This window comes from Camelus bactrianus, chromosome 3, assembly GCF_048773025.1.
Source record: "Camelus bactrianus isolate YW-2024 breed Bactrian camel chromosome 3, ASM4877302v1, whole genome shotgun sequence".
Classification (NCBI taxonomy): domain Eukaryota; kingdom Metazoa; phylum Chordata; class Mammalia; order Artiodactyla; family Camelidae; genus Camelus; species Camelus bactrianus.
This window is the reverse complement of record NC_133541.1, coordinates 18,955,624-18,981,132: the sequence shown is the minus strand read 5'-3', so window position 1 is coordinate 18,981,132 and position 25,509 is coordinate 18,955,624. Positions and strand designations below refer to the sequence as shown.

Here is a 25,509-nt window from a genome sequence, read left to right as displayed (position 1 = left end):
ACAGCTAGGTGAGCGCCCAGGTGCAATAACTCAGGAACCTTTCTAACCACTATACCAAGAAAGAAATTGGTATATCAGAGACTTCCTTTATCTTTCCTGGTGCATCTTATCTTTAGTTAATTCACTGATTCAGTACCTATATGTGGGTATAACTTCAGGTAGAACATACTGAATTCTTAAAATGTCCATGCATTTTGATACAAACCCAGGAAAATCAAGCCTTTATTTGTTAGTGCTTTTGCGATACCTAAGGACCGAACAGGAGTGACTGCTTTGCTAAGATCCTCACTGCTTGGAGGATAAATAAACAAGTTGCATGAGACAAGGTCTTTCAAGGAAGTGTCGGTATGATATACATAGGGATTTAAGACACGTGCTTGCAGTGAGTTATGAGACTACCATGATCCCTGGCTGGTGCAAGGGAGGTTTGATTTAATAAGCGCTGATTTTCGCTTTGTAAATAGAGTCAACCTCTCCTCTACTGGGGATTCGAAGGTAATGTAGGCCCCGGGCTGATCTGCATATTTTAAAATTATCAAGCACATTTTAAGTAGAGCAACAGGCAGATTTGTCCCAAGGAAGATGCTTTAGCCAGAGAAAGAGGAGAATGAAATTAAAAATGCCTCTTTTCCCCTATTTTATTATCTAGAAAAAAAATGAATATTCTTCTATTCAAAAGCACTGTTCTACAATTTATATAGGTTAGATATAGCTTGATTTGTACCATGACCACCAAAATATCCTCAAATATTTATAGGATTTCCCCCTATGGCTCCAGTACCTAGAGTTTGTAAGAATTACAAAAATGATTGTTATTAAAGCATACATTGTTTTATTAAATACTGATTGAAGCCCCGCTCTGTGACAAGAAGTATGATAGGAAATAATAAACTAATTATCCTATAGGGAGAAATAAAGAGACAGAATGCATCCATAAATGGTTTGCATTTTGAAAGTTAGACACAGTCCCTCTCTCTCTCACAAACACACATACACACACCTTTATTTATGACACTGTAGTTTCTCTCACACAGTCTCCTTCACTCTTTTACTTGCTTTTGTGTAGATATAGGCTGTACCATAGGTTGCATAAATCTAAGTATATATGCACATATATGAATATATATACACATACATATGTAGAATGATACAATAACATTCATCCTATCATTGTCAATTGAAGTCCAAATCATAAAATGATGAACTCTTTAGATATCAGGGGATCAGGAAAGAGAAAATTCTGTACACGTTTTCCAGGCAGGAGGAGGGGCACTGAGGGGGAGAGCGTTTTGTCAGGGAGGACAGGATGAACACAGGTGGCATTTGGGGACATGTGGTGATTTGGTGCGGCTGGATCCCAAGGTTTGAAGCAGGGGCTGTGAGAGATAAGAATGGAAATGTAACAGAATCAGCATCCTGAAAAGGATGGGATACAAAAATAAAAAGTCACGTACATTATCTAAGGGGCATTCTTTAGGAGAGTGCCAGGCACAGTTCTTCATTTTATGTAATTATTCCTGCAGCGACGCTGCACACTGCTTGAGTCGGATGCTCAAGAGTCAATAGGAGCCTGAGCTACATCTGAGGAGAGGCGGGATCTGAGATCTATTTAAGTGCGTGATCCGCAGGGCTCAGTAATTAGGTCGATAAAAGGTTTGAGGGAGAAAGGAGAGCAAAAGATACTTTCTAGTTTTCTACCCGAAGAGCCTGTTTGAAGAGAGAGACAGGGATTTCGGTTGATTTAAACATTTTGAATTAAGATGCCTGCAGAAAGCTAGTGGGTTTTAAATACCTAATAGTGAACATGTTGATCTGAGGTACACACATGACATGCAAGTGGAAACGGACACGTGTGATCTCAGCGAGGTGAACTGTTTAGAGTAACATAACTAGGAAGTGTGCAATTTCCAAGTGTGATGATATACATTATTCTCTAAGAGAAATACGCGTGTGTGGAAATTGTACAGAAATCCCCTTGGAGCTCTCCAGTCCTTCCTGTGGAAAGTTGCCTTAGACTAAACTACTTAGCATTTTTCATAATGGGAGTCAGAGTCCCTCTGTACTGTGGCATCCTCTAGAACACACTTGGAAAAATACCCCTGAGTACGTATTGATATAAATAAATAGGGACAAGTGTGGCTGTGCAAATATGTTTAGACTCAGTTAAGTCGCTGTTACAGAGTTTTTAGTAAGCCTACAATTTCAGTCGAGACACATTGCAAAGAGACTGAGTACCTGATACAATGTAATATGTTTATGAATGAGTCGTTCCAGGTTATCCTAGCTTCCCCCAATTCTATACACCTTTTATGTCCCTACACATTGCTGTATCTATTGATGCCAATTAACTTGGAGACAATTTCAAAGAAATGAATCAAGATGGATTCCCCAGTCTCTGGGACTCAATGGCAACTTCACTAACAGCTTCGTTTTGCTGCTTTCTTCAGCGACATGAATAGGAAATAGACATCTTGCAGCATCTTGTTTTGCTCTAATTTAACTTAAATGCCCAAAGCTAAGTTGGTGATCATGTCTCCAGTGCTAACAGATTTAGGTTTCCGCCTTTCCTTTGGTGAGAGTCTTCAATTTCAAAGCCTCAATCCTTTGTCAGTCTCTGGTGTGACTTTCAGCTCTCCTCCTCTTTCTCCTAAATGCCCACTTAGCATTGCATAATTTCCTTAACTACTCTGCAGTTCCCTCTGAGGAGCTTTATCTTGTTTTTAATTTCTTCCTGTTAAGCTCATTAAAAAATGTCTTTTAAACATTATACAATGGAATGGTTTATAAACGTGCATAATTGTGTCATTTTTCTTAAAGCAAGTATTGTTTGAGATTATTATACCGCGTAGAGATTTTACAATAAGATTATACACAAAGCAAATAAAAAAACTAATGTTAAATTATTTTGTTGATTCACGAATGTGGTCCTTTTTTTTTAACAACTCTGTAAAAGTTGAGAGTTCTTAATGTAAATGTGAAAACAGAAACAAGGGCAGGGAAAAAAGGAAAAAAGTCAAATTCTCTCTCTTTGAGCCTTATTGTTTTTTATCAACAAAACAAAATGGCAGCTATTTGTTGCCAAGCTTCCAGACCTGTGTTTACCCTCCTTGCTCTTCCGTTTGTTTTCTGGCATCTGTTTTGCTGTTCCTGAGGAAGTCACCGTCACCCTGTCACCTCTCTTACTTTGCCTATCATATGCCTTACCTTGAGCTGTCAATTATTTCTAATTCCAGTACACAAATCTGCAGTGTTTTTAATATTCAAATACAAAGGTCCTTTTGATCAAATTTTTGGTAGAACAAGTGACCTAGAATATTTAGTTTGAATCCAAAACAAAACAAAACAAAACAGAAATACATCAAAATTGTTTAAAATATTTAATAATGAAACTTTATGTGAGGTTGTTGATAAGAGTCTCAAAGTACACTTATTTAAGTAGCCTTATCTTTTGCCCAGTCTTTAGGGCGTCCTCTTTGCAAAATTACATTTAGATTTTTAAATATAACTTTGCACAGGTGATACAGAAATGGCAATTCCTCGTCTCCTCCTCACATTCATGCCTTTGTGCTTAAGTTGATAACCAAACTCAGAACCTACTCACCAGGAAGGAAGAAATATTTATCTACCCTAAACATTAAAAAGAGAAGCAGATGATTCAATGTGACACCTGGGAATGAATTTAAAACGACTATAAATTGGAATTGATAGGAAAGCTCACCACATAATTAAAGCTTCATCAACTCTAAGATAAAAAATACGGAGCATGCAAATAGATGTCTTTGAGGAAACAGGAAACGTACGATGGGTGACAGGTGCTCCTGTGCCTTTGTCAGTGTGCAGTACAGCCTGTCTCCTCTGTGAATCCCCTCCTGCTGCTCCCCTAGATGGTAAACACCTTGCAGGCTTTTAATTAAAGCAACTTCAGTTTGCTTGACAAACTAAGATACTTGTGCTCAACAGACTAGTCTTGGAAATAAATTGTAAAGTATGAATGAATAGCCCTTTCACACCTTTAAAATATAGAAAAGCACTTTTTAAACTTCGAAATAGACCCAGTAAATCTTGTCCCCAAATAGGTTTCTGAGCATAAACCTAAATCCAGAGAAAGGATTATCCAATTATGGATCTTGGGCACTGAATAAATATCTGTTGAAAGAACTAAGAACTAAAGCTGCCATAGAATCAAAACGATCATGAATGTGTGTGTTCTCTGTGTGTCTACAACATACATATCTTTATAGTATAGCTAGCTGAATTATTCAACAGAAGAACAACATCTCTGCTATTTTGATGAATGAGCTCAATTTTAATCATTGCTTTTCTGGAGAGTGTGGAACTCCTTGAAAACATTTACATTAGTGTTTCAGGGAAAAATAAATACGTGCATGTATATACACATTCACAACTCACCTCCTGTGCGTGTGTCTCATATATAAAATAACTTGGGCTTATTATAATATGAACCAGTGGAGCATGATCACTGCCTTGCTAACCCTCAAAAAGTACTGAAAATTAACATGGATAGTGCTTACTCTCATCCAAATGAGATAAACTTGGTGATAGAGATAATCTTTGCAGCAACCAAGAAATGAAATGAAGTGATAAATGATTTTGGATCCCTGACCAGAGCTATAATGACAAGTTCAAAGCAGACAGATCCTTAGAATCTAAGCATATGCCTAAAAATACAAGCAATCTCAAAAAAAAAAAAAAAAAGTTCAAGCTAAAAATAAAAAGTGGGAGAGCAAATTCCCAGAGACAATGCTCAGTGAAATCTATGTGACAGTAAAATTAATGAAACAAAAAAACATTTTTTTTTCTTTTGTTCTCTCTCTCTCTGTTAAAAGATCCATGATACAGAAACTTTTTACCGTGACCTGATAATCTCTCATATTATCAGGACAATTTTCTGTTCAATTTTTTTAAATAATTTGCATCAAAGTATTCAATTTACAGATAATTTTTAAAGTGGGAAATAAGCCACCCATTCCATTCCTCCTCACCCATAGCTCTAATCATCACCGAAAACAACTTTAAAGTGTTACTCTTTTTAGTTCATCTAGGTTAAGCTGCAATTCTCTAAGTATTATCTTCTTCTTGTTATTTTTAAGATATTTTTAAATAATACCTCTTGAATTCTTTTCATGATTCATGGAAATGGATCTTAGTAGCACCTCAATCTATTCTCCCCCAATATACTTATAACACTTTAAAAATTTCTCTATCGGTTATCTTAGCAAATTTAAACGTATTATGAAATTTACTTTACATCCACCATTCTCAGCCTTCCTCTCTGTCTTTCTGTCCCAGCAGCATTCTCACTGAAGCACTAAATATATCTAAGAATTTTTTAACTGTCATTAAAAAAAAAACTATAATTTTCAAAATGCAGTTATCAAAGTGCTATGCCATTACCCGTAAAAGTTTGATCTTCAGTCCAAAAATTTATAAATGAGCATACACTGGTTCGCAGAAGTCTAAGAGGAAGAACTCTAGACATTTTATTTCCCATGTAATGATTTCAACTATTGAATATTAAAGATCCTCTTTAGTAAATTTGTATTTCCCAAGATGTTACGGGTTTGTGCTTTAGATGTGCTGTGTGTACAGCTGTTCAGAATTTGTTAGTGGGAAACCCTTACAGCACTCAGCTTCATTTTGGCAACGTTCAGAGTTGCAAACCTAGATTCCTCAGTCTCCCCCTTCCAGCATGAGCTGGTTAATCTCTGTATCTCGGGAAAATCTGCCATTCCAGGCATTTCTTTTTCACTTTTGTAACTTGGATATATAGGTCTCTAGATCTCATATAATCCTATATCTTGATTTAGCCCCTTCTTTTCCTGGAATACATTCTTAATTAGGTTCTTTTAAAAGGCCCAAAGGGAAAGAAATTTGCTGAGTCTAAAACTATCTTTGTTGGGCTATCCTACTTGATTAATACGGTAGTTATAGTGAACATTCAAGGTTCAAAATAACTTTGTCAGCAAATTTTGATGACATTGCTCGATATCTTTCTAGGATCAGGGGTTACCTTGACAAGTCCATTGACATTTTGATCCATGCCATGTCTTTTCTTTTTTTCCAATCTCACAATTATATATTAATTTTTAATTGAGTGTATTTCCTTCTATTTGTCCTCTAGCTCCGTAATTCTGTCCTTTGGTGATTTTAATTTCCTGTTTAACTCAGCCACTATTTTTAACTGTTTTAGCTTCTACTATTATATTATTAATATCTATTCATTATATTTGGCTTCATAACAATATAGCTAGCCACTTTTTATAGCTATTCTCTAGTTAAAAAATCTTACAACTTTTACTCCTTAAAACACATTGAATATATTTTTAATATTCTTCATGTGATGACTCCACATTAGTAGCTTTGTTGATAGGATTCAGCTAAAGTGTTTCATTTGTTTTGTTTTTTGCTTTTGAATTTTATTTTATGGTTGCTTTTCAGTGTTTTTTGTTTTTGTTTTTGTTTTTGTTTTTTCCTGCTGACACTCACTTATGTTTCCTTTTGTTGTTATTATATATATTTTTAAAGTTATAATCATTGAAATTTGTGACATTTGATGTTGAATTTTAAAAAGAAGATGTTTACTTCTGTCAAGAGCCAAGAACACTAACACTTTTAAGTGATGCTTACTTTGACAATTATTTATGGCGTATTTGGGTTTGTTTGTTTATTCTGTATTTTCATGGAGGATGTAATAACTATAAGAGAATATCAGTAGCACCACTTTAAAAGCATTACAAGGACTTTAAAAATAATTGCATTCACTGCATGATCCTTGAATTTTGTACATATATATATTTGAGAAAGATTATTCACATGTATAAATATATATATAATACTAATCTATTCCTAAACACATTATTATTAAGTTTTTCTTGTTGTTTATGGTTTATAAAAATAGTATCACACTATATATAATTTTCTGAAATTTGCTTTTTTCCACTTAATATGATACAACTAAAATTCATCCATAATTTTTCCAATGTAACTACAGCTCATAGTTTTCACTTTTGTGTTGTACTGGGATGTGTGATAATGTAACAGTTTAGTTACCTATTCTCTTTACATTTGGGTTCTCTTCCTCTTTTTTTAAAAATTTTTCTAACAATAATTCTGTAGGGCATTTCTGCAACTATGCTCCCTGTGCACATTGCTGGATTTTACTTATGCTAATAGTTAACGTCACATCATATAATCATGTTATGGGTTGAATTGTGTCCTCTAAAAATATATTTTTGAGGCCAAATCCACAGTATTACAGAATTTACCTTAAATGGAAATAGGGTCTTTACAGAAGTGATCAAGTTTAAAGGAGTTGATTAGGGTTGAGGCCCTTTTCCGATATGACTGGTGACCTTTATAAAAGGGGAAATTTGGCCACATGGAGGGAAGACAAGGTGAGCATACAGGGAGAAGATGGTCATGTAACTGCCGCGATGCATCTACAAGTCAAGGAACGCCAAGATTGTTGGCAAACACTAAGCTAGAAAAGGCAAAGAAAGATCTTCTCTAAAGCTTTCAAGGAGAGAATGGCCCTGCCAGAGACCTAGATTTCAGACTTCCAGCCTTCAAAACTGTAAGAGAATAAACTTCTATTGTTTTAAGCCTCCCTGATTTTGGTACTTTGTTATAGCAACACTAGGACACTAACACATTTCCCAAAGTCATTGTGCCAAATTTAACACCCATCAGCTCTGCATAAATAGTTCTTTTTGGACCACTTTTAACACTTGGTTTTCTCAGGCTTTATTTTTGTTAATTTAGTAGGTGTAAAATGATATCATATCATGTTTTTTAATCTTAATTTGCATTTGTTTGATTAAGATCCAGTGTCTCTCTCTAGTTGCCTTTCTTGTTTCTTCTTCCTGTAAATTGTTTTCCATTTACATCCTCAACTAATTATTTTCTACTAGCTTATTTCTCTTTTCTTATGGATCCATATGTATTTATATACACATATGTACATATGCACGTGTGCATGTATATATGTGTGTGTATGCGTGTGTGCATACACCCCAGCAGGCATGTGCATGTTGCTCTTTACCTATGACACCTGACTCCACTATTTTCCTTCCTTTGTGGCTTTATGAGCCAAGTATTTACGACTGTATTTTTATTGAGCTGTGATACATATTTCCAGGGCTATTAATGTCTCACACTTTTGCAAAAGGCACTTGAGGGAGAAAGGTATGAAGGGAGGCGGAGAAGCAGGGTCCTCTCAGTAGCATTATCTCAGTGGTTTTCTCGTCCATATACACAGTGTCCCTGAAGGCACTGTAGACTGCCCTGTGATCCTTCACCCCACCTGTTGTGGATGCCACAGCATCATCTTTCTCCCCTAGCAGTTAAAGCTGCCTATGTCTGTAAAAATACAGCTCTCCAGGGTCATCTGAACCCCCAAGGTGAATGTAAATGTTATGAAGGGTGCCTTGATCACCCTTCCATAGAATGCAAAGCACTTACTAGTCCTAGATTATTGTGGAAACTATTCACTGGTGTGTAACTACCCTGTGGATAATCTGGGCTTTGATATTATTCTCCATGCTTCAAGGGGCCGTCAAATTAAAGATCAGTTTTGTGAAAATGTCACATATCCTCAGACTGAAAAGGGGCTTCAGCTTTTACTTACTTCTCTAAGTTCTCATTTTTCTTCAGTTTGGAGCTCATACTTTTTTGATACATTCCAATGTATACTTCTGTCTCTGTGATCCATAAGTATTGATTTCCAGCTAGAAAGTTGAACTAAATGATCTAATTTGCATTGCCAGAAACCTAATCTGATTTAATGTGTTTTAATCAGCTAAATAATTATTGACTTATCAATGTTCAAATGTTTTAAATGCTGAACAGAAGAAGCAAGCTGATTGGTTTCTTTGCATTTTTCTATGACCACAATAATCTCTGATATCTCACTTAATTTCTGTCTCAAGGGATCCTAACCTCGCTTACCTTTCCATTCCTCAGACTTAGAAACAGCAAATCTCCAAAAAAGACGTAGTTTATATTATAGAAAAGCACTGTATTAGTGACCAGTGTTTGGGCATTCAGGTTTTGTTATATTCTGGTGGAATGGAATTCTAGGCCTTTTTTAGTGACTATGATTTAAAAAAATGTACAGATACTTTACAAGTATAAATTAATAAATAAAGATTTGTATAATCAGTTCTAATATTACGTTTCTTTTTGGATATTTTTATTATATTATACTACAGGTTTTCTTTTATACTGAAAAACTTTAAATACTAATATTATAAATCATAGAACTCTAAATTCCTCTTGAAGGGTACAGATATCTTATATCTAAAACAAAGACCAGTGAGGGAGGGTATAGCTCAGTGGTAGAGTGTGTGCTTAGCATGCACAAGGCCTTGGGTTCAATCCCCAGCATCTCCATTAAAACAAATAAACAAACAAACAACCCCCTCACCAAAAAACAAAAAAGTTGGACCAAAAAAGGCAAAAAAAAAAAAAAAAATCAGTTACATGTTAAAAGGTAATGACTTACTGTTATTTAAAGAAAAATTTTTTAACTAAGTAGGCTAGAGTTGATGATGTTTTGTCTTTCATAAAGAGGAAAAGTGTATCAAGCTGAAGTAGGAAAAGCATATTGGAAAAACCTAAAGGAGACCAGTGTTATGGAGATTATTAGTGAAGGGGGAGAATGAGAGGGAAGAGGAGCCAGTCTCTGCAGCGCCAGCCTATGTATGCTTTATTTTAAATACAAATGGAACTACCGAAGAGTTCTGAAGCTCTGAGTGATTACTGATAAAATTACTGTTTTCAAAGAGGCAATACGGTTGCAGTGTGTACTGAGAGTATCTTAGATTTGATTGGATTTGGCCAAGTGTAGGAGTTGGTAGATGAGTTAGGGTGTTTCTTGGTTATCCAAAATACAAGTAAGTGTGTAGTAGCTACTATACTCCAAAAAATACAACGGGATTATGATGGTGAAAAAACTACAAAGTCATCTCTGTTCTGTGTAACATCTTCACGGTGCATACAAATAAACAAGTAAATAATAGAATGCCTGGCAGTGGCAAGTGGTATGCAGAGTGCCTGGGAGTGGTATTTTCAATAAGGTTATTTTCAGTACGGTTTTTGCTGAAAGCGTTTGCAGAGTTGAGCAGTTACCTGAAGGAAGTAAGCGAGAGTGTCGTCTGAATAGCCAGAAATAGATGTTTCTAGGAGAAACAGCAAAGGCAAAGAGAGCCAATAAGACAGACAGTAGCCAAGGAATGAACGGAGAGTTGCTTTCAGTAGTGTGGATTGGTAGAGAAAAATGTAGAAAAGGAATGAAAAAGTACACATTAAGGGACTAATTGGAGTGTGGTGGAAACTCAGTCTTAATGCTGTCTCCTGGGAAATGACTTCAAACAGAGCAGAAAAGGTGCCTGGACTAGTTAATTAGGGCGGCCGTAACGAGGTCCCACAGGCTAGGTGGTCTAAACAATAGAAATTAATTTTCTCACAGTTCTGGAAACTGGAAGTCCGAGAGCAAAGTGGATTCTTCTGAGGCCTTTCTTTGGCTCATAGATGGCCATCTTCTTGTCTTCCCATGGGCTTCCTCTGTGCCTGCCTGTGTCTAAGTCTCTTTTTTAGGACACTAGTCACGTAAGACTAGGGATCGCCCTGATATTTTCATTTAGCCATAATTACCTCTCTAAAGACTCTGTCTTTTAGTACAGACACCTTCTGAGGTACTGAGTTGGGGCTGGGGGCCCAACATAGGAATTTTGAGGGCTGTTATCCCTTGAACACTCGGCCCATGATAGAGCCGTTTTCTCCGATTTGGTAAATTGTGTTATGATTATTTGAGGGTAGTGGGGGAAGAATTTTATGTGAGAGAAATAAGATGTAAAGAATGTATAGAGAGATGTAGGAAATGAATTTTTGACAAGAAAGACTTTGGAAAGTCCAGTTTGGTACAAATCTTTCCTGGAAGTGACTAAAGGAAAACACACATTAGGAAAGATGTACTCTGGCAAGAGCATGACTGGCTAAGAGGTCTAGACTTAAGTATGTGTATTAAGGAGAATGACTTAAGGTTTATGAGCAAGAAGGTGCTCTAATCAGAAGTGTGCTTCAGGTCGATTAATCTGTCAGTGACATGTGGTTTACGATCAGGTGCTGAAACATGAATCTCATTAGCAGTAGAGGTTGCTCATGCTGGAAGCACAGCTAGGTGCACTGGGGGCTTAGAGAAATCCTTGTTTTCCTCTGGAATGGAAGGGGATTTGTCAGAACTTAGTGTTTTTTTTAACTTTTTTTTTTTTTTTATTGAAGTACAGTCAGTTTAGAGTGTTGTGTCAATTTCTGGTGTACAGCATAATGTTTCAGTCATACATATACATACGTATGTTCCTTTGCAGATTCTTTTTCATTTTAGGTTACTACAAGATATTGAATACAGCGCCCTGTGCGATGCAGTAGAAATTTGTTGTTTATCTATCCTACATATAATAGTTGGCATCTGCAAATCTCAAACTCCCAATTTATTCCTTCCCATCCCCTTTGCCCTGGTAACCATAAGTTTATTTTCTATTCTGTGAGTCAGTTTCTGTTTTGTAAATACGTTCATGTGTGTCTTTTTTGTTGTCGTTGTTGTTCCACGTATAAGTAATATCATATGGTATTTTTCTTTCTCTGACCTATTTCACTTAGAATGACGATCTCCAGGTCCAGCCATGTTGCTGCAAATGGAATTATTTTAGTGTTTAACTTAGTGTTTTTTACACTGACGCTGTGAAGAGCAACTTTGTATTTAGACTATCCTTTGTTTCCCTGTCACACACTGAAGTAGGATTTCTCCCCACTGTGTCTGATTGCATGGAATTTTGTAATGTGCTGCCCTGCAGTTGAAATAAACTGATTAGCAAATAACCAAAAATAACAAAGGGAAAACAATAAAAATATATTCACTGCAATGTGTAAATATTCACCTTGTATTCTGTGATTTGTTGTGACTGTATAAACACAGGTAGGTGCATATCTGCACTCAAAGCTAATCTCTAGTTATCTGTGCAAATGAAAAAAAAAAGACAACATACTCATTTTAAAACCAGAATTCCTAATACAATTAGGGGTTGGTACTCGCTATTCATAGTATGCACAGTCCAAATCCCCCACATGTTCACTTGTTCTGTTCCTAGACTTTATCTTATCCATATTACACATATTCAACTTATTAATTAGTCAACATCTAATGTAGAGTCAAAGATATATAATATTCTCTAATACACATTTTCCCTTTGAATCCTCTGTTGAGAAATCTCTCTCTCTCCCTCTTCTTTTCTTTATTCTTTGCAGACACCATCCATCTTCGAGTTCTGGAGTCGTCCCCTGTTGGCACAGCCATTGGAAGTGTAAAAGCGACTGATGCTGACACTGGGAAAAATGCTGAAGTAGAATACCGAATTATTGATGGCGATGGGACTGATATGTTTGACATCATAACGGAGAAGGACACACAGGAAGGCATCATAACTGTGAAAAAGGTACAAAACACCAGCAGAAATACTGATCTGGCTGTTTAGAAAGTGGAGATTTCCATCAGTATTACCCACTCATGCATTGTCCATTAAGAAATATAACTCTCATGTAAATGCACATATAGGAGGCACGTAAAGCCAAAGATCTCCTTAGACATTTAAAAATTTTTCTTTTCTTTTTTTTTTTTGGAGGGAGGGAGGCAATTGGTTTGTTTGTTTATCTTTTAACGGAGGTACTGGGGATTGAACTCAGGACCTTGTGCATGCTAAGCACACACTATCACTGAGCTATACCTTCCACCTCTCCTTAGACATTTGGTCTAGTGTTTTTGCTGATTGAAACATGAAACCTGAGATTTTATAAAATTTAAAAAGCAAGTTAATATATGTGTGATTGTATTTCTGAGCCATGTTAATAAAAGCCCTTCATTAACATTGTTTTCTTAAAAAAAATAGTTAATAACTAGTAATAGCCATAGATCTTCACAGTTGGAGGCATAAAAAGTAGCATGCCATCTATCCAGATGTATGAAGCAATAATTAGAGTTGCTAATAAAAAGAGACAGCATGGATGGGAAGGTAATTTCATTGTTCACATTTTCCCTTCTGCTCCATAAATTAAACTTTACTCCTAACATATGCTCAGTGATACAATTCGAAGGTAACTAGTTTTTTATTGTAGACTCAGTACCATCATTATAAGAAAAAATAAGGCATAGGTCCTAGTGAAATGTCCTGAACACTCTATTTGCATAAAATAACCACATGCTAATCACAAAACTATCCTCAGATTCTACTGCAAAGCCCATGGTACACAATCCATTGTTTTTATGTTTGTTTGCTTGTTCGTTTGTTTTAATGGAGGTCCTGGGATTTGAACCCAGGGCCTTGTGCGTGCTAAGCATGCACTCCACCACTGAGCTAGTTCCCTTCCCCACCAATTGTTTTTCAAATGAATAGTGACCAGTATAGAGTGACCAATTCAATATTTCAGTTCCTTTTTGTTTCATAATGTAATCTAATTATCAATCAGCTCTCAAATTTTTTCTCTTTATCCAAGGCTTTTCTTATATTCAGTGTTTCATATAACTGCTGAAAGTTTTATATTAGTCTTCAAAACTTCATCAGGTTTCTGTAGTGCCATGAGCCAGCCGATTAAACTGGATGGAAATATCACAACATAAATTTTAAATGTAACTGATTCTTTGCTTAGAAAAACTTTACAGTAGCCAATACCGCAGCGCACACACACACACATACACACACACGCACACACACACAATTCACCAGCCCATGTTTTACAATGAGTTACCTCTGTAGGAGACAGGTCTTAATACCCTTTTCAATTTTTCTGACATTTAAAACTTCATCTTCTTATGTTCTGGAATATTACATTTTAAGTATATAAAAAGTAAAAAGTAAGTTCTATATGATATGTAAAGATTATGTATTTTTATTACTTTTAGTGATTTACAGTTAATGAACAACTTGACAGAACTCAGCTAGGCTTTAAAAATCATACTGTAACTTGGAAGGACCCTCTAATCCAATCTAATTTGATGATTTATTTACTTACTTATTTTTAATACAGCCACTTGACTACGAAAGCCGAAGGCTTTACACTCTGAAGGTAGAAGCAGAAAATACCCACGTGGATCCACGCTTTTATTACCTAGGACCATTTAAAGACACGACAATTGTGAAAATCTCTATCGAAGATGTGGACGAGCCTCCCGTTTTCAGCAGATCCTCCTATCTGTTCGAGGTTCACGAGGATATTGAAGTGGGCACAATCATTGGTACCGTGATGGCAAGGGACCCAGATTCGACTTCTAGCCCCATCAGGTAATTATGCTTCTGTTTAAGAAGAAAAGAAAGGGGAATTGAAGTAAACATAGAGATCATGAAATTCTATTTAAAGCACTTAAATGCACTGAAAGATAAGAGAGTGTCTCCGTACGGTGCACATAAATTTGGTGAGCACAAGTGTTTATAGTAAATAGTCTGTTCTGGGGCAGCAGGTGCATGGATCTCATCATTAGCTTCGGTTTTAATCGTGCCGTTTAGCCTGACACTTGGCTCGTATCATCTGCCTGGCTCTTTGAGGTATCTGTTGTCCTGAGCCCTGGTACAGGTAAAGGGCACCATTTCAGCTGTTCATTTGCGGTGTCGCTGAATCAACTTATTTGTGCTTTCAGGTTCTTAAATAATATGTGAGGTTGAGAGAGGTTTTAACAGTAAAAAAAAAATCATAACTATGTTACAATGTAGTTATGATTGTAGAAACTCTTCTATACTCCTATCATCAAAAGGGGACTTTGTTGTTTGGGCTATATCAAAAAATTTAGAACATTCCAACAAGATCAGAGTGATTTCAAATTTTTTTTTTTTTTGCTTTGTTTTCTTATGGCACCTAAAAATATATGAAATGGGAAAAACACATACAAATGAGAAAGGGTCAAAGTTTTCATTGACCTTTGTTCTCTCATTTTAAAAAAGTACAGGTATCTATGTGTAATATTCACCATTAAAATGACTGCCTTAGACCATTAGTCCGTCATGTGTTTTGGATTTCATTTGTTTCCTTCATCCTCAGCAAGCTGATTTTGCTTCTTTTTTTCTATGTTGGCCAGTCAAGTAGGAGTTCAAGTGGTTGTACAATTTCCAAGTACACACTCCTAACTATGCTGCAGTGGAATGTCAGAAACCTCTAATTTTATGGGCCATGCGACTAACTCAAATTAAAGTTAAAATTTCTGTAGGTTCTATCAGATCTTCAAGTAGAGTCATATTATATATATACATGTATATATAAATTGCTATTTGATTTATATTATTTTACCTAAATATTTTCTTATCTTCACATACAGCATGAGGTTACATATGGGCAGCCAAAACCTGCATATGGCACTCAAGTACAGCTCCCATCTGCCAGCATGACTTCCCCATAAATGCCTCTTCTCCACCACATTTATCTTCAGTGGAATTGCTGCATTCCTTGGATTTTTTTCCTTTGAAGCTTTTAAATAACCAATATACGTGCTTAATTTTCCACATTAAATACTTACCAAGCACTCCCTTGGCATGTATTCCTGGTTTTAAAATGGCCTTTTAAAAATCAAATACAATATTTTTTTTAAGTTCAGTTTAAATCTAGTGACATTATTAAGTGACAGTATAAAAGATATTTTTCCACACAATGAAATCAATTTTGCATCTTTTTATAGACTGATGGTTGTTATACATCAAAATGTATCTGTGAATTTTTTAAACAAAAAGTAAAATATTCCATCAGGATGCAAGTCCTGGAGACCAGGAGAAAAGAATCCATTGCGTGCACTAAATGCAACAGAATTAGTGACATCATTGCTTATTGATGACAGAGTCTACACCATGATTCTTGTTGCATATTTAAATTTATGCTAACTTGATGTAGAAGATGGAAATGAATATTATTGCATGTTAATCTTGATAGAACGCGCAAATCAAAAAATGTATATATATTATCAAAGGAATAAAGTAGCTTTACTAAAGCAACGTATTTAGGGATGGATAATTGGATAATACTGGTCATGTTATAAACTGTTTATGTCATATACTGTGGCTGCTAATGCAATAATCAGACAGGTTTACCTAAAATATGTATTCTGGAACTGATTTAAAAATGAAAATCTTAGGTAATAACATAATTTGCCATAGAGAACTGGAACATACAGCAGTAGACTCTTGAACAACTTGGGGATTAAGGGCACAAATCTCCCCCACCAATGCAGTTGAAAATCTGAATATAACCTCATAGTTGGCTCTCTGTGTCCACAATTCTGCATCCAAGCATTCAACTTCAGATTTATTTATTCAACAAATATATACTGTAGTTTATCTTGTCAACTGAAGAAAATGCACAACCTAAACGTTGAGAGTTATATTTTATTTGGTGGACATTTCTGAGGACTTAAGCCCAGAATAACAACTTTTCAGATAGCTCTGAGAGACTGCTCTGAAGAGGCAGGGGAGGAGCCAGGATATTAGTTTTATGACAAAGACCAGGTTGTCAGAACATCAAAAGATTACTGTTAATTAAAGAAAACCAGATATCTCAAGTTAAGGAATTTAGCACTTTTCTATGTATGGGAAGATGCAAAAGTCTGCCATTGAAATCATTCCTTTGATATGCACCTAAATATGTAGGTCTCACACCCTGTTCTTTTCCCATCCTGAGTTCCCTCAGGGTGCACCGCTGTGGGTGGTGGCAGAGGCGGGCTGCCTGTTTGTCTTCATCCTGAGTTCCCTCCAGCTCACCTTCGGGGGCTGTAGTAGTGACTGATGACTTGATGGCCGCAGCATCCTTTGTTTACTGATATAGCAAGCAATATTTTTCACTTACAATATTTATTGAAAAAAATCACTTATAAGTAGACCCACAAAATTCAAACCCATGTTGTTCAAGGGTCAACTGTAATTATATCATGTTTGAAAAAGAATCAGGATGTCTCTGTATCTTCAAGGTAATTTCACATAATCCTCTAAGTTTTATCATTATTTTTTAAACTGAAGTACAAGAAAAAAGACAACACAGACATAAAACGGATTTGGCTAAGACAATGATGCTTTATATTGATTTACATACTGCAACTTCCTGTCATATTTCTATAGAAATAAGTACACATCATTTGCCAAAATGTCAGAGGTCAGTTATACTTTCTTCCATTCAACGAATATTTGTGGGTCACCACATCATTATTAACATGTTTCTCAAGGAGTTCTCAGTCTGCTAAGGAAGAGGATTTAGAATGAAAAATAATATTCGTTGAGTACCTACTAGATTTTAAGTATGATGCTTGCCATTTTCATGTTTGATTCTTGTTTGAGATGTGAGATGAAATGAATTGTGAATACAATGTGATAAATGACAGAGATAAGTGGTACAAGGGACCTTAGGATGGAAGGGGACAAATAGCTTCTACTTCAGATACTCACGGAACACTCCAAGGAGGAGGTAAAATTTATGTCGGATCTTTCACTAATAAAAGAATTTTGTCAACTTGGGATATAATTTATGAATTATTCCAGATACAGAGATACAAAGTTTTGTGTAATTTGTGAATGGCTAAAACAGGTAGTTTGAATACAAAACTAAATTCCTATTGTGTTAATAGAGATGGCTGGGGTTTATTAAGGAAATTTGTAAATGACTGGTCTGTTCTATTTAGAACTGATTTAAAGTAAAAGTCTAAAATAAGCAGTCCTCAAAAATAAAATCACATTAACTATTGAAATGTTAAATTATTCTTCTAATGCAATTTATTCAAAACCCAATATAAAGATCATAAATTTCAATCGATTTTTGGAAATATTATACACGTTTGGAACATTAAAAGAAAAAAAGCTTTATGGCATTTTAAAAATTATTTTGTAGTATTATTCACAAAATGCAATTTAAAAATGCTATTTCATATATTTTTCCTTAAAATAAATAACGGTTGTCTCTTAAGAAAATATACGCCATACCTGAATAATATTCCTGGTTTTGTCATCTTTATTTTGCTCTGTTTTTTAAATTTTTTAATAGGGAACATTAAAGATGCTTGCTAACTCAAAAATTCTAAAACATTTGTAAACCACTAGGATTGTGAAGTGACAGGAACCACCAGTGAGGGGTACAGTTCTTTTAAACCTTGGCTGACAATCCCCCAAATAATGGGATTTATCCCAACTACATCATCCTAATTGATAAACCTGTTGTTAAGTTTTAGAATGACACCCAGCACGATGCCTTTAATTAGTTTGCAGAATACTTGTTTTTTTAATACATGTACTAAGACTTCATTTGCTACAGATATATAAAAACTCTTATGCCAAACTTTTCTATTTTTAAAATATATCTAGTTAAAATGTATAAATTTTATAATGATACACATGGGTAAGAAAATGAAGCTACCTGTGTATTGTACTTTGAAGCGACTAAACACAGTCATCAATTGATGATCTACACTTTTGAGGAAACTAATGTTATCTCCAATATTCTTACTAGAAGACTTTACTTCTGGTGATGATGTTATGCATTCGATCTTTGTGATAATTCTTTAGAAGTCTCGATCACTAGGCAAAGTTAGTTGGTAATGTAAAACTTGTATTTCCAACTCTTTTTTTGGAAAAAATACATGAAGGTCAGTTGAATGTGGCAATAGATAATGATTCGATAATGCAAGGATTCAGAAGACCGGCATTTGAATGCAGAACAATGGTCGATTCAGGTCTTGGAACGAGGTTTCGGGGTGGGGCTGGGGGAGGGTCAGCGTGTGTGTGTGTGTGTGTGTGTGTGTGTGTGTGTGTGTGTGATTAATTGATGACACAGTCTGCATTCCAGTTCAGTACTATATACTTTCCTGAAATTATTATTTATCACTCTATGTGTGTCTTTGCATTTCACTGTTTTCTCCTATAAACCTTCAATAATACTGCATGTATTTTTCTCTGCCCTCGTGTTCAGATTTTCCTTGGATCGCCACACTGACCTTGACAGGATCTTTAACATACATTCTGGAAATGGATCCCTTTATACATCAAAGCCACTTGACCGTGAACTATCTCAGTGGCACAATCTTACTGTTATAGCTGCTGAAATCAGTAAGATGAATTTTATGTATATAATATTGAGCATATTTTTAGGTTTCATTTTATATTAAGAATAATTCCTTCTCATTGCACACGTGAATTGTAATTTCAATCTAAGGTTTTAAAAGGCCTCTCAACACCTATAATTTTTTAAATAGTTTCTATATATACTGAGAAATAGCTATAGTCATCCACAAGTCTACAGTTAATACTAACTAATAAAAATGATCTAGAATTGGGAACTAAAAATATTCTCTTTGGGAGAAAGGGAAATGTATTAAATTTACTGCATGGACACTATGAATTAAAATCTATACTAAAATGCTGGGAGTCCCTGAATTAACAACAAACACATAGATATTATTACTTCCTTTTTATAGGTGAAGAAACAAAGGTATTGGTAACAATAGCTAACATTTAGCACTCTGTGCCAGGTATTATTCTAAGAATTTTAAATTAATTTTCACTCCTAATACTTTTATTGACCTTATTTAACAGAGAAGGAAATAAGACTCTAGAGGTTTCAGTAACTTGTCCAAAGTCACAATGCCAGAACTGGTAAAACTGGGATTTGAAACTAGTCATTCTGTTTGTAGATCCAATACTAAATTCTATACCTAATTTACAAAATTTCATCCAACTAATAATAGACACAGCCAGTATTCAAAATCATACCTGTCTCTAATTGCAAAAGTTCTTGCCCATACACAGGGCTGGCTATATAATTTTTAGAGCCTGTTATAAAATGAAAGTGTGAGGTCTCTTGTTAAAACATGATTAAGGAATTTAACATAGCAACAGCAGAGTGTTAAAACAAGGGTGAGTGGAGCCTTTCTAAGTGTGAGGCCCTGTTCAACGGCCCGTGCCTCTGAAGCCAGCCCTGCCCACACACTCTAACCTGTTGATGGTTTCAGATCCCTGTATTGTGATACGTGCATGGAATAGAAGAACTTTTTAACTGTCTTAAAAAGAAACACTAATTAGGGTCTGAATCACGGTGAAAAACTAAGCCCCCACATTTCAGATCTGAAAAACTAAGCTGAATCCACAAACACGTATCAAGGTCGAGTTATTTGAAGTAACCATTCCAGATTTGGAAGGCAGAGCATTGGGACTGAATTACCAAGCGCCTCAGAAGGATAAAATTAGGCTAGACAGATCATCAGCAATGACCTTAACGCCTCAGAATAAAGATTAGTCCTACCATCTAAATGATCCACTTTTTCTTTAGTGAGATAAAAATGGCTGTGCCTCTTAGGGTGAACTGAAGGGTGGTTTTTTTTTGGGTTTTTTTTTTTTTTGAGTGTTTCTTAAGGAAAGCTTTTATTTCTATATCAGTCTCCATATCACAGTGTTTAGTTGTGCCTGACAGGATCCAGTCTGATTATTCTAGAATCACGGTTGTGTGTGCTCTCTGGCTGATTCAAGATCCTTATTCAAGCCCAGTGAGCTAGGAACTGCATTTTCCATTTCAGATACTTTGAGAAATTTAACTTCTAAAGCTAGTCGAAGTAATTACAATTCTGTAAAAAGCTAAGTCAATTATGTTCTTCTTTTTAAGAACTAAACCTACTTTCTGCCCTTAAAGAAAATCAATCTATGGAGTAACTGCTGGAAATGCCTACCTGCCAAACCACAAACAGTCAGGGGTCCATTATGCTGTGCCGATTATTAAATGGAATGAGGGTTAGAGGGAAACAGCGTATAAAGAATTGTTTTTACTAGATTTTAAACACTAGGTTTATGGTAAGTATGTCAGACACCAAGCCCAAAGCAGAACAGAATGATCTATAAATGTACTTCTTACCAGTGTGTTTCCAGACCCTGCGTCCAACAGTTCAATTCTACATCCTATAGCAGTAGTCCCTCATACTGCAAGGACCCCTGCTCCAGGCAACCGTTTAGGGCACTATACCATGGAATAAGTCCTCTTTTTCTTCTTTAAAAAATATTTTTATATGTCATGTGAAGAATATAAAATCTAAAATTAAGATCACAATGAGGGATGGTAAAACACAGTGTTGTAGAAACCAATGAGTTCCTATACCCACATCTGAAAATTAAACTGTGATCCCTGAAGTCCCTTCTGAGAACAATAGAGCAAAGCTGATGACCGAAGGTCTCCTTTTTCTAAACCTTCTTCCTCATTGGTGGAAATTCTTGCCCTAACCAGGAACAAAAGGTATCTCTCTCTGAAGCCTGGGATTCCTGGATAATGACTGAAGTTTTCTTCTTCTTGAAGGTATAGAGAAGGCTGTGAATACATGGCATGGTTTTATACCTTAGGACACATTCTGAGACCCTTTATGGCTCACACATTCTTGCTACCATGGAGCTTGTTGGTTGACTGACAGGCTCAGGTGGTAAATGTGTGCTGGCTACTTTTCAGTCTGTTGCTTCCTTGGAATGCTTCCTATTTTTATTTATACACAAGCCTCCGCATTTGCCAGTAAAAAGATTAGTGTAAGCACTGTTTTTTGAATAGGTGCCTCCAGGCCTGATGCTTTACAAAGCGTGTTATCCCTGTGGATTTAGCTTTTGATTTGAAGAGCTTTGAGTTATGTGTATAGAGGCTGGAGAATCTGCACATTGTGTTAGGGAAGGGACTGACGATGCAATTTTTTAGATATGAAACTTTCTGTCCTTCTTGGTTTCTGTGGCATAGGTAAAGTGAATAAAATAAAAGAGCTATTTTTATGTCAAGGCTTTATACTGAAAGAAAACATTTTGCTCATGTCCACTAACTATAAAAGTAGGTTAAAGAGCACATTCTAGAAAATACGGAAGAATCAGACCGCCCTTCTCTTATACGAGGCAACAAGTAACTTTGGGTAGTTGAAGATTGACTTGTAGGTGAACATTATGCCTCTGGGTGTTAGTAAATGGTTTAGGAGTGGGGGATGTAGGAAAATAACAGACTAGCATTTTTCTCTTTTTTCTCTTCTCTCCATTTTTTCCCAAATATTCTCCTCTTGAGACCCACATGAATTGTAGGAAAGCTAGTTAACATGTTTTTATTATGTAGATGCTTTGTGTGGAGAAAGGTAGCATAAGGTCTTAAGTAAGGTAAGGAGATGAACATGATGTAACAGGGATAGTAAAGGTCCTCTTAATAATAAAAGTCAACATGTGTTGGTAGCTGGTGTTTACCAAAGAACTGATACTTTGATAAGACGTTTTCACGCATTAGCTCACGTAATTTTTCAAATCATTTTATAAGATTAGAAATTCGATTTTGATTCATGTGGAGTAAAATCAAGGCATTAGAGAGAGTATGTAAACTGGCCAAAGTCACATGATGAATGAATGGTGGGAATCAAAGCAGCTCTCTTTGACTCCAGGGTGTAAACTCTAAGCACCTGACACACTAAGAGGTGAGCAATATGCAGCAGTAGATTAGCAAGTATGAAATAAGACCTGAGAACTGAATGCATATGGGTTAAGAAGACCGAAGAAAGACTGAACAAGAATGTTAAAGAGGGAATGGGTTTTAAAGTTTCTCTTGAAGAGAGGAAGGAAAGGTAAATACACTTCAAGTGGATTTAGAATTCTGTCTGCCTTCTTTCATATTATTTCAGCCTTGTAAATGTCCCTGCCAAGTAATCAGTTCTTACATGCTATTTTTAAAAAGTGCTGATTTCATTATTTTAGTAACATTATAATTACATGGAGAAAAAAGAGGAGAAGTAAATTTTTTTTTGAGTAGTGATACTCTCTATTTGTACCTGACAATATTTTTTAACACTGTATCTGAAAAGAATTTAGATAAAATTGGAAAGTTAGATAAATTTCCCAAGGGTAAATATTACTCATAACCCATGTTGGTAGAGGCCATTTAATAAGATTGCTACTGTCCCTCAGCTCATGTGCTATTTTTTGTTTGTTTGTTTTGCTTTGTTTTTAGCTAATTATCACCTTTCTCTTTTTATAGTGATCTTCAGCTTGACTTTGTCAAAGTTCACATAGAAGGTGAAACATATCCAGAGACTGAGATGTTAATATCACTAAGGCTGATGACTATAACCTGAATTTAAGATGCCAAAACACTCTCAGATATCAGTACACATGGCTAGAAAAATCCATGGTAGAGATAATACAATTATGACTAATATGAGGTTTTTACCCAAGGTTAGGCTAAATAGACATTTATATTTTAAAGTTCCATTTACAAATCAAAACAATTTTTAAATGTATACTTATATGTGAAAACTTTGAAGCTCTTGATTTTTAGCAAAATAAAATCATGATTATTATACTACATGTTACTATTAAGCTAATTTTGCTAACAAAATTGAGCCTGGATTGTTGAAATGGTACCAGTAATAATTATATTAATGAGATATTTTAAATCTTGTATTTCATTGTTAATTTCCATCCAATTTGTAAAATTAGTAGTTATATATTAAAATTTCCAAAAGGAGAGTTGAGAGTAACTGTTGGAATACATTTTAGTGATAAAAGTAGTAGTCAGAAGGGTAGATTGTAATTCAACAACTATGATTTAGGGGATGACCTTGGGCAAGTTACTAATTTATTTAAAACTACTCTATCCAAAAAAAAAGTTATAAATTAAGTAATATTATGACATATAATAAAGATTTAGTAAATATGTTCTTATTTTACATATTTGGGGAGTAAGGACTCAAGTATAGTATGAACTCAATTACAGTGGATTGTTCTTTTAAAATTATTTTTCAAAATATTATTAGTACTCTTGAGCCCAGTAATAACTGAATTCATGACTATTTAATTAGGCTCTGCAGTAATTCTCTTTATTGCATTTGCTCATTAAATTAGTAGAATGAATGTGATGCTTATTTGTATGTGAGCACTTAATATCCACAAGATGCTTATATAAATTAAATCTGGTGTACGAATGATTTTCATAAACACATTTTTCCTTTCCTTTTTCTAGACAATCCCAAAGAGATGACTCGGGTGGCTGTTTTTGTGAGAATTTTGGATGTTAATGACAATGCCCCACAATTTGCTGTGTTCTATGACACTTTTGTGTGTGAAAATGCCAGACCAGGACAGGTAAGTACTCAAAGGATTTTAAAGGGTAAGAAGATTTTAACAGGCACGTTAATTTTTGTCCCCTCTTGAGGGGAATGAGTAAAGAAATAAAATTGTTCATATAAAGTCCCAGCAATTATATTAAAAATTAATATAATTAAAAACAAACAATCAGGACCAAAGCCTGATGTTTTTAGGGTTGAAAACGTTTTAAATAACAGTATAGCACATTTCATATGTCCTTCGTAAAGCTCTAATGTAAATATGAAATTTTACCGTAGCCATGAAAGTTAAGGTATAAGAAGAAACAACTTTTTAAACTTTCAAACAAAAGGAAAAATAGACCCTGCTGTGCCATTACATAAATATTAGTAAGTGCTTGAGAGATGGGAAATGAAAATGGGGAAAACAGAGACAAATACCGGGGATCAGCAAAACATCCCATCAATATCCCAACGTATGCGAATACGATTTTGAAGCAGGACCGCAGAGTTCACGCCTAAGACTTGTATTTGCTTTTCATCATTATGGCAACACATAAAGTGCTTAATGACTTAGTTTTCATCCTTTAAAACATTCTTCCTACACCAGCTTTGTTTATAACTCTTTAAGTCTTTCCTCAGTGGACTCATTTTGTTGTTTGAAAAGCTCCAGCCTGTATGGCTGAAAGAAATGCTCTTAATTGGTTTGAGTGCTATCTTCACAGAAGGAAGCTGCATGTTATAAATAATAATTGGGAGCCAAATGTGTTTTATTAGAGAAAGAGAATCCATCACGAAACTGTATTGTGTTTTGACATCATTTGATGCTCTTTATAAACATCAATGTCATTGTTACATTTTTATGCAAATTACACTGTGGAAGAACTCAACTTCTCCCTTCAGAAGATTCTAATAGGAATTCAATAGCCTGTCTATTGTTTGAAGTGGTAGAATTGCTGCAATGGATTCATTTTTTTTTATTTGAAAATGTTATGGAAATGTTTAATTTGGAATGTTTAAATGACTTAGCTACTTCCGACCTACTTCTTAATGAAACAGTGTGCCCTAAAAATAGTGTTCCAAATAGTCCTCTGCCTGGCAGGCTCAGCATGATATAAGCTGAAGCCTTTTCTCTACAAGATAAATTATCCATTTGGCAACTGCTGCATACATTGCTTCCTCTATGGTTATTCTATTTGATTTTCAAGAGATATATTTTCAGAGCTTTTGAGTCCTTATAAATATTGATTTCCCAATGTATTCAAAATATACAAAATAAGGGATTGTGCTTATTTTCCTTATGCTTTTTTTTTTCTTTTTTTACCTCTATCTGGCTCAGTAATTATATACTTTTTGAACTATTAAAAACAAGCTGGTATACTGAGGGAACA

General features: G+C 35.2%; 1 protein-coding gene and 1 long non-coding RNA gene across 2 annotated transcripts in view; one reads left to right on the top strand and one right to left on the bottom strand.

The window, feature by feature from the left end:
* The window catches only part of LOC105069465 (cadherin-10), a 159,947-nt gene that overhangs the window by 123,406 nt on the left and 11,032 nt on the right, over positions 1-25,509 (top strand). The window contains exons 6-9 of the mRNA XM_074356588.1: positions 12,325-12,512; positions 14,098-14,351; positions 18,997-19,133; positions 24,037-24,158. Of these exons, the coding sequence (XP_074212689.1) occupies positions 12,325-12,512; positions 14,098-14,351; positions 18,997-19,133; positions 24,037-24,158 (701 nt within the window). The remainder of the gene's footprint in view (positions 1-12,324; positions 12,513-14,097; positions 14,352-18,996; positions 19,134-24,036; positions 24,159-25,509) is intronic.
* The window catches only part of LOC123617016 (uncharacterized), a 34,492-nt gene continuing 23,212 nt past the window's right edge, over positions 14,230-25,509 (bottom strand). The window contains exon 4 of the long non-coding RNA XR_006725107.2: positions 14,230-14,363. This is a non-coding gene — a long non-coding RNA (uncharacterized LOC123617016). The remainder of the gene's footprint in view (positions 14,364-25,509) is intronic.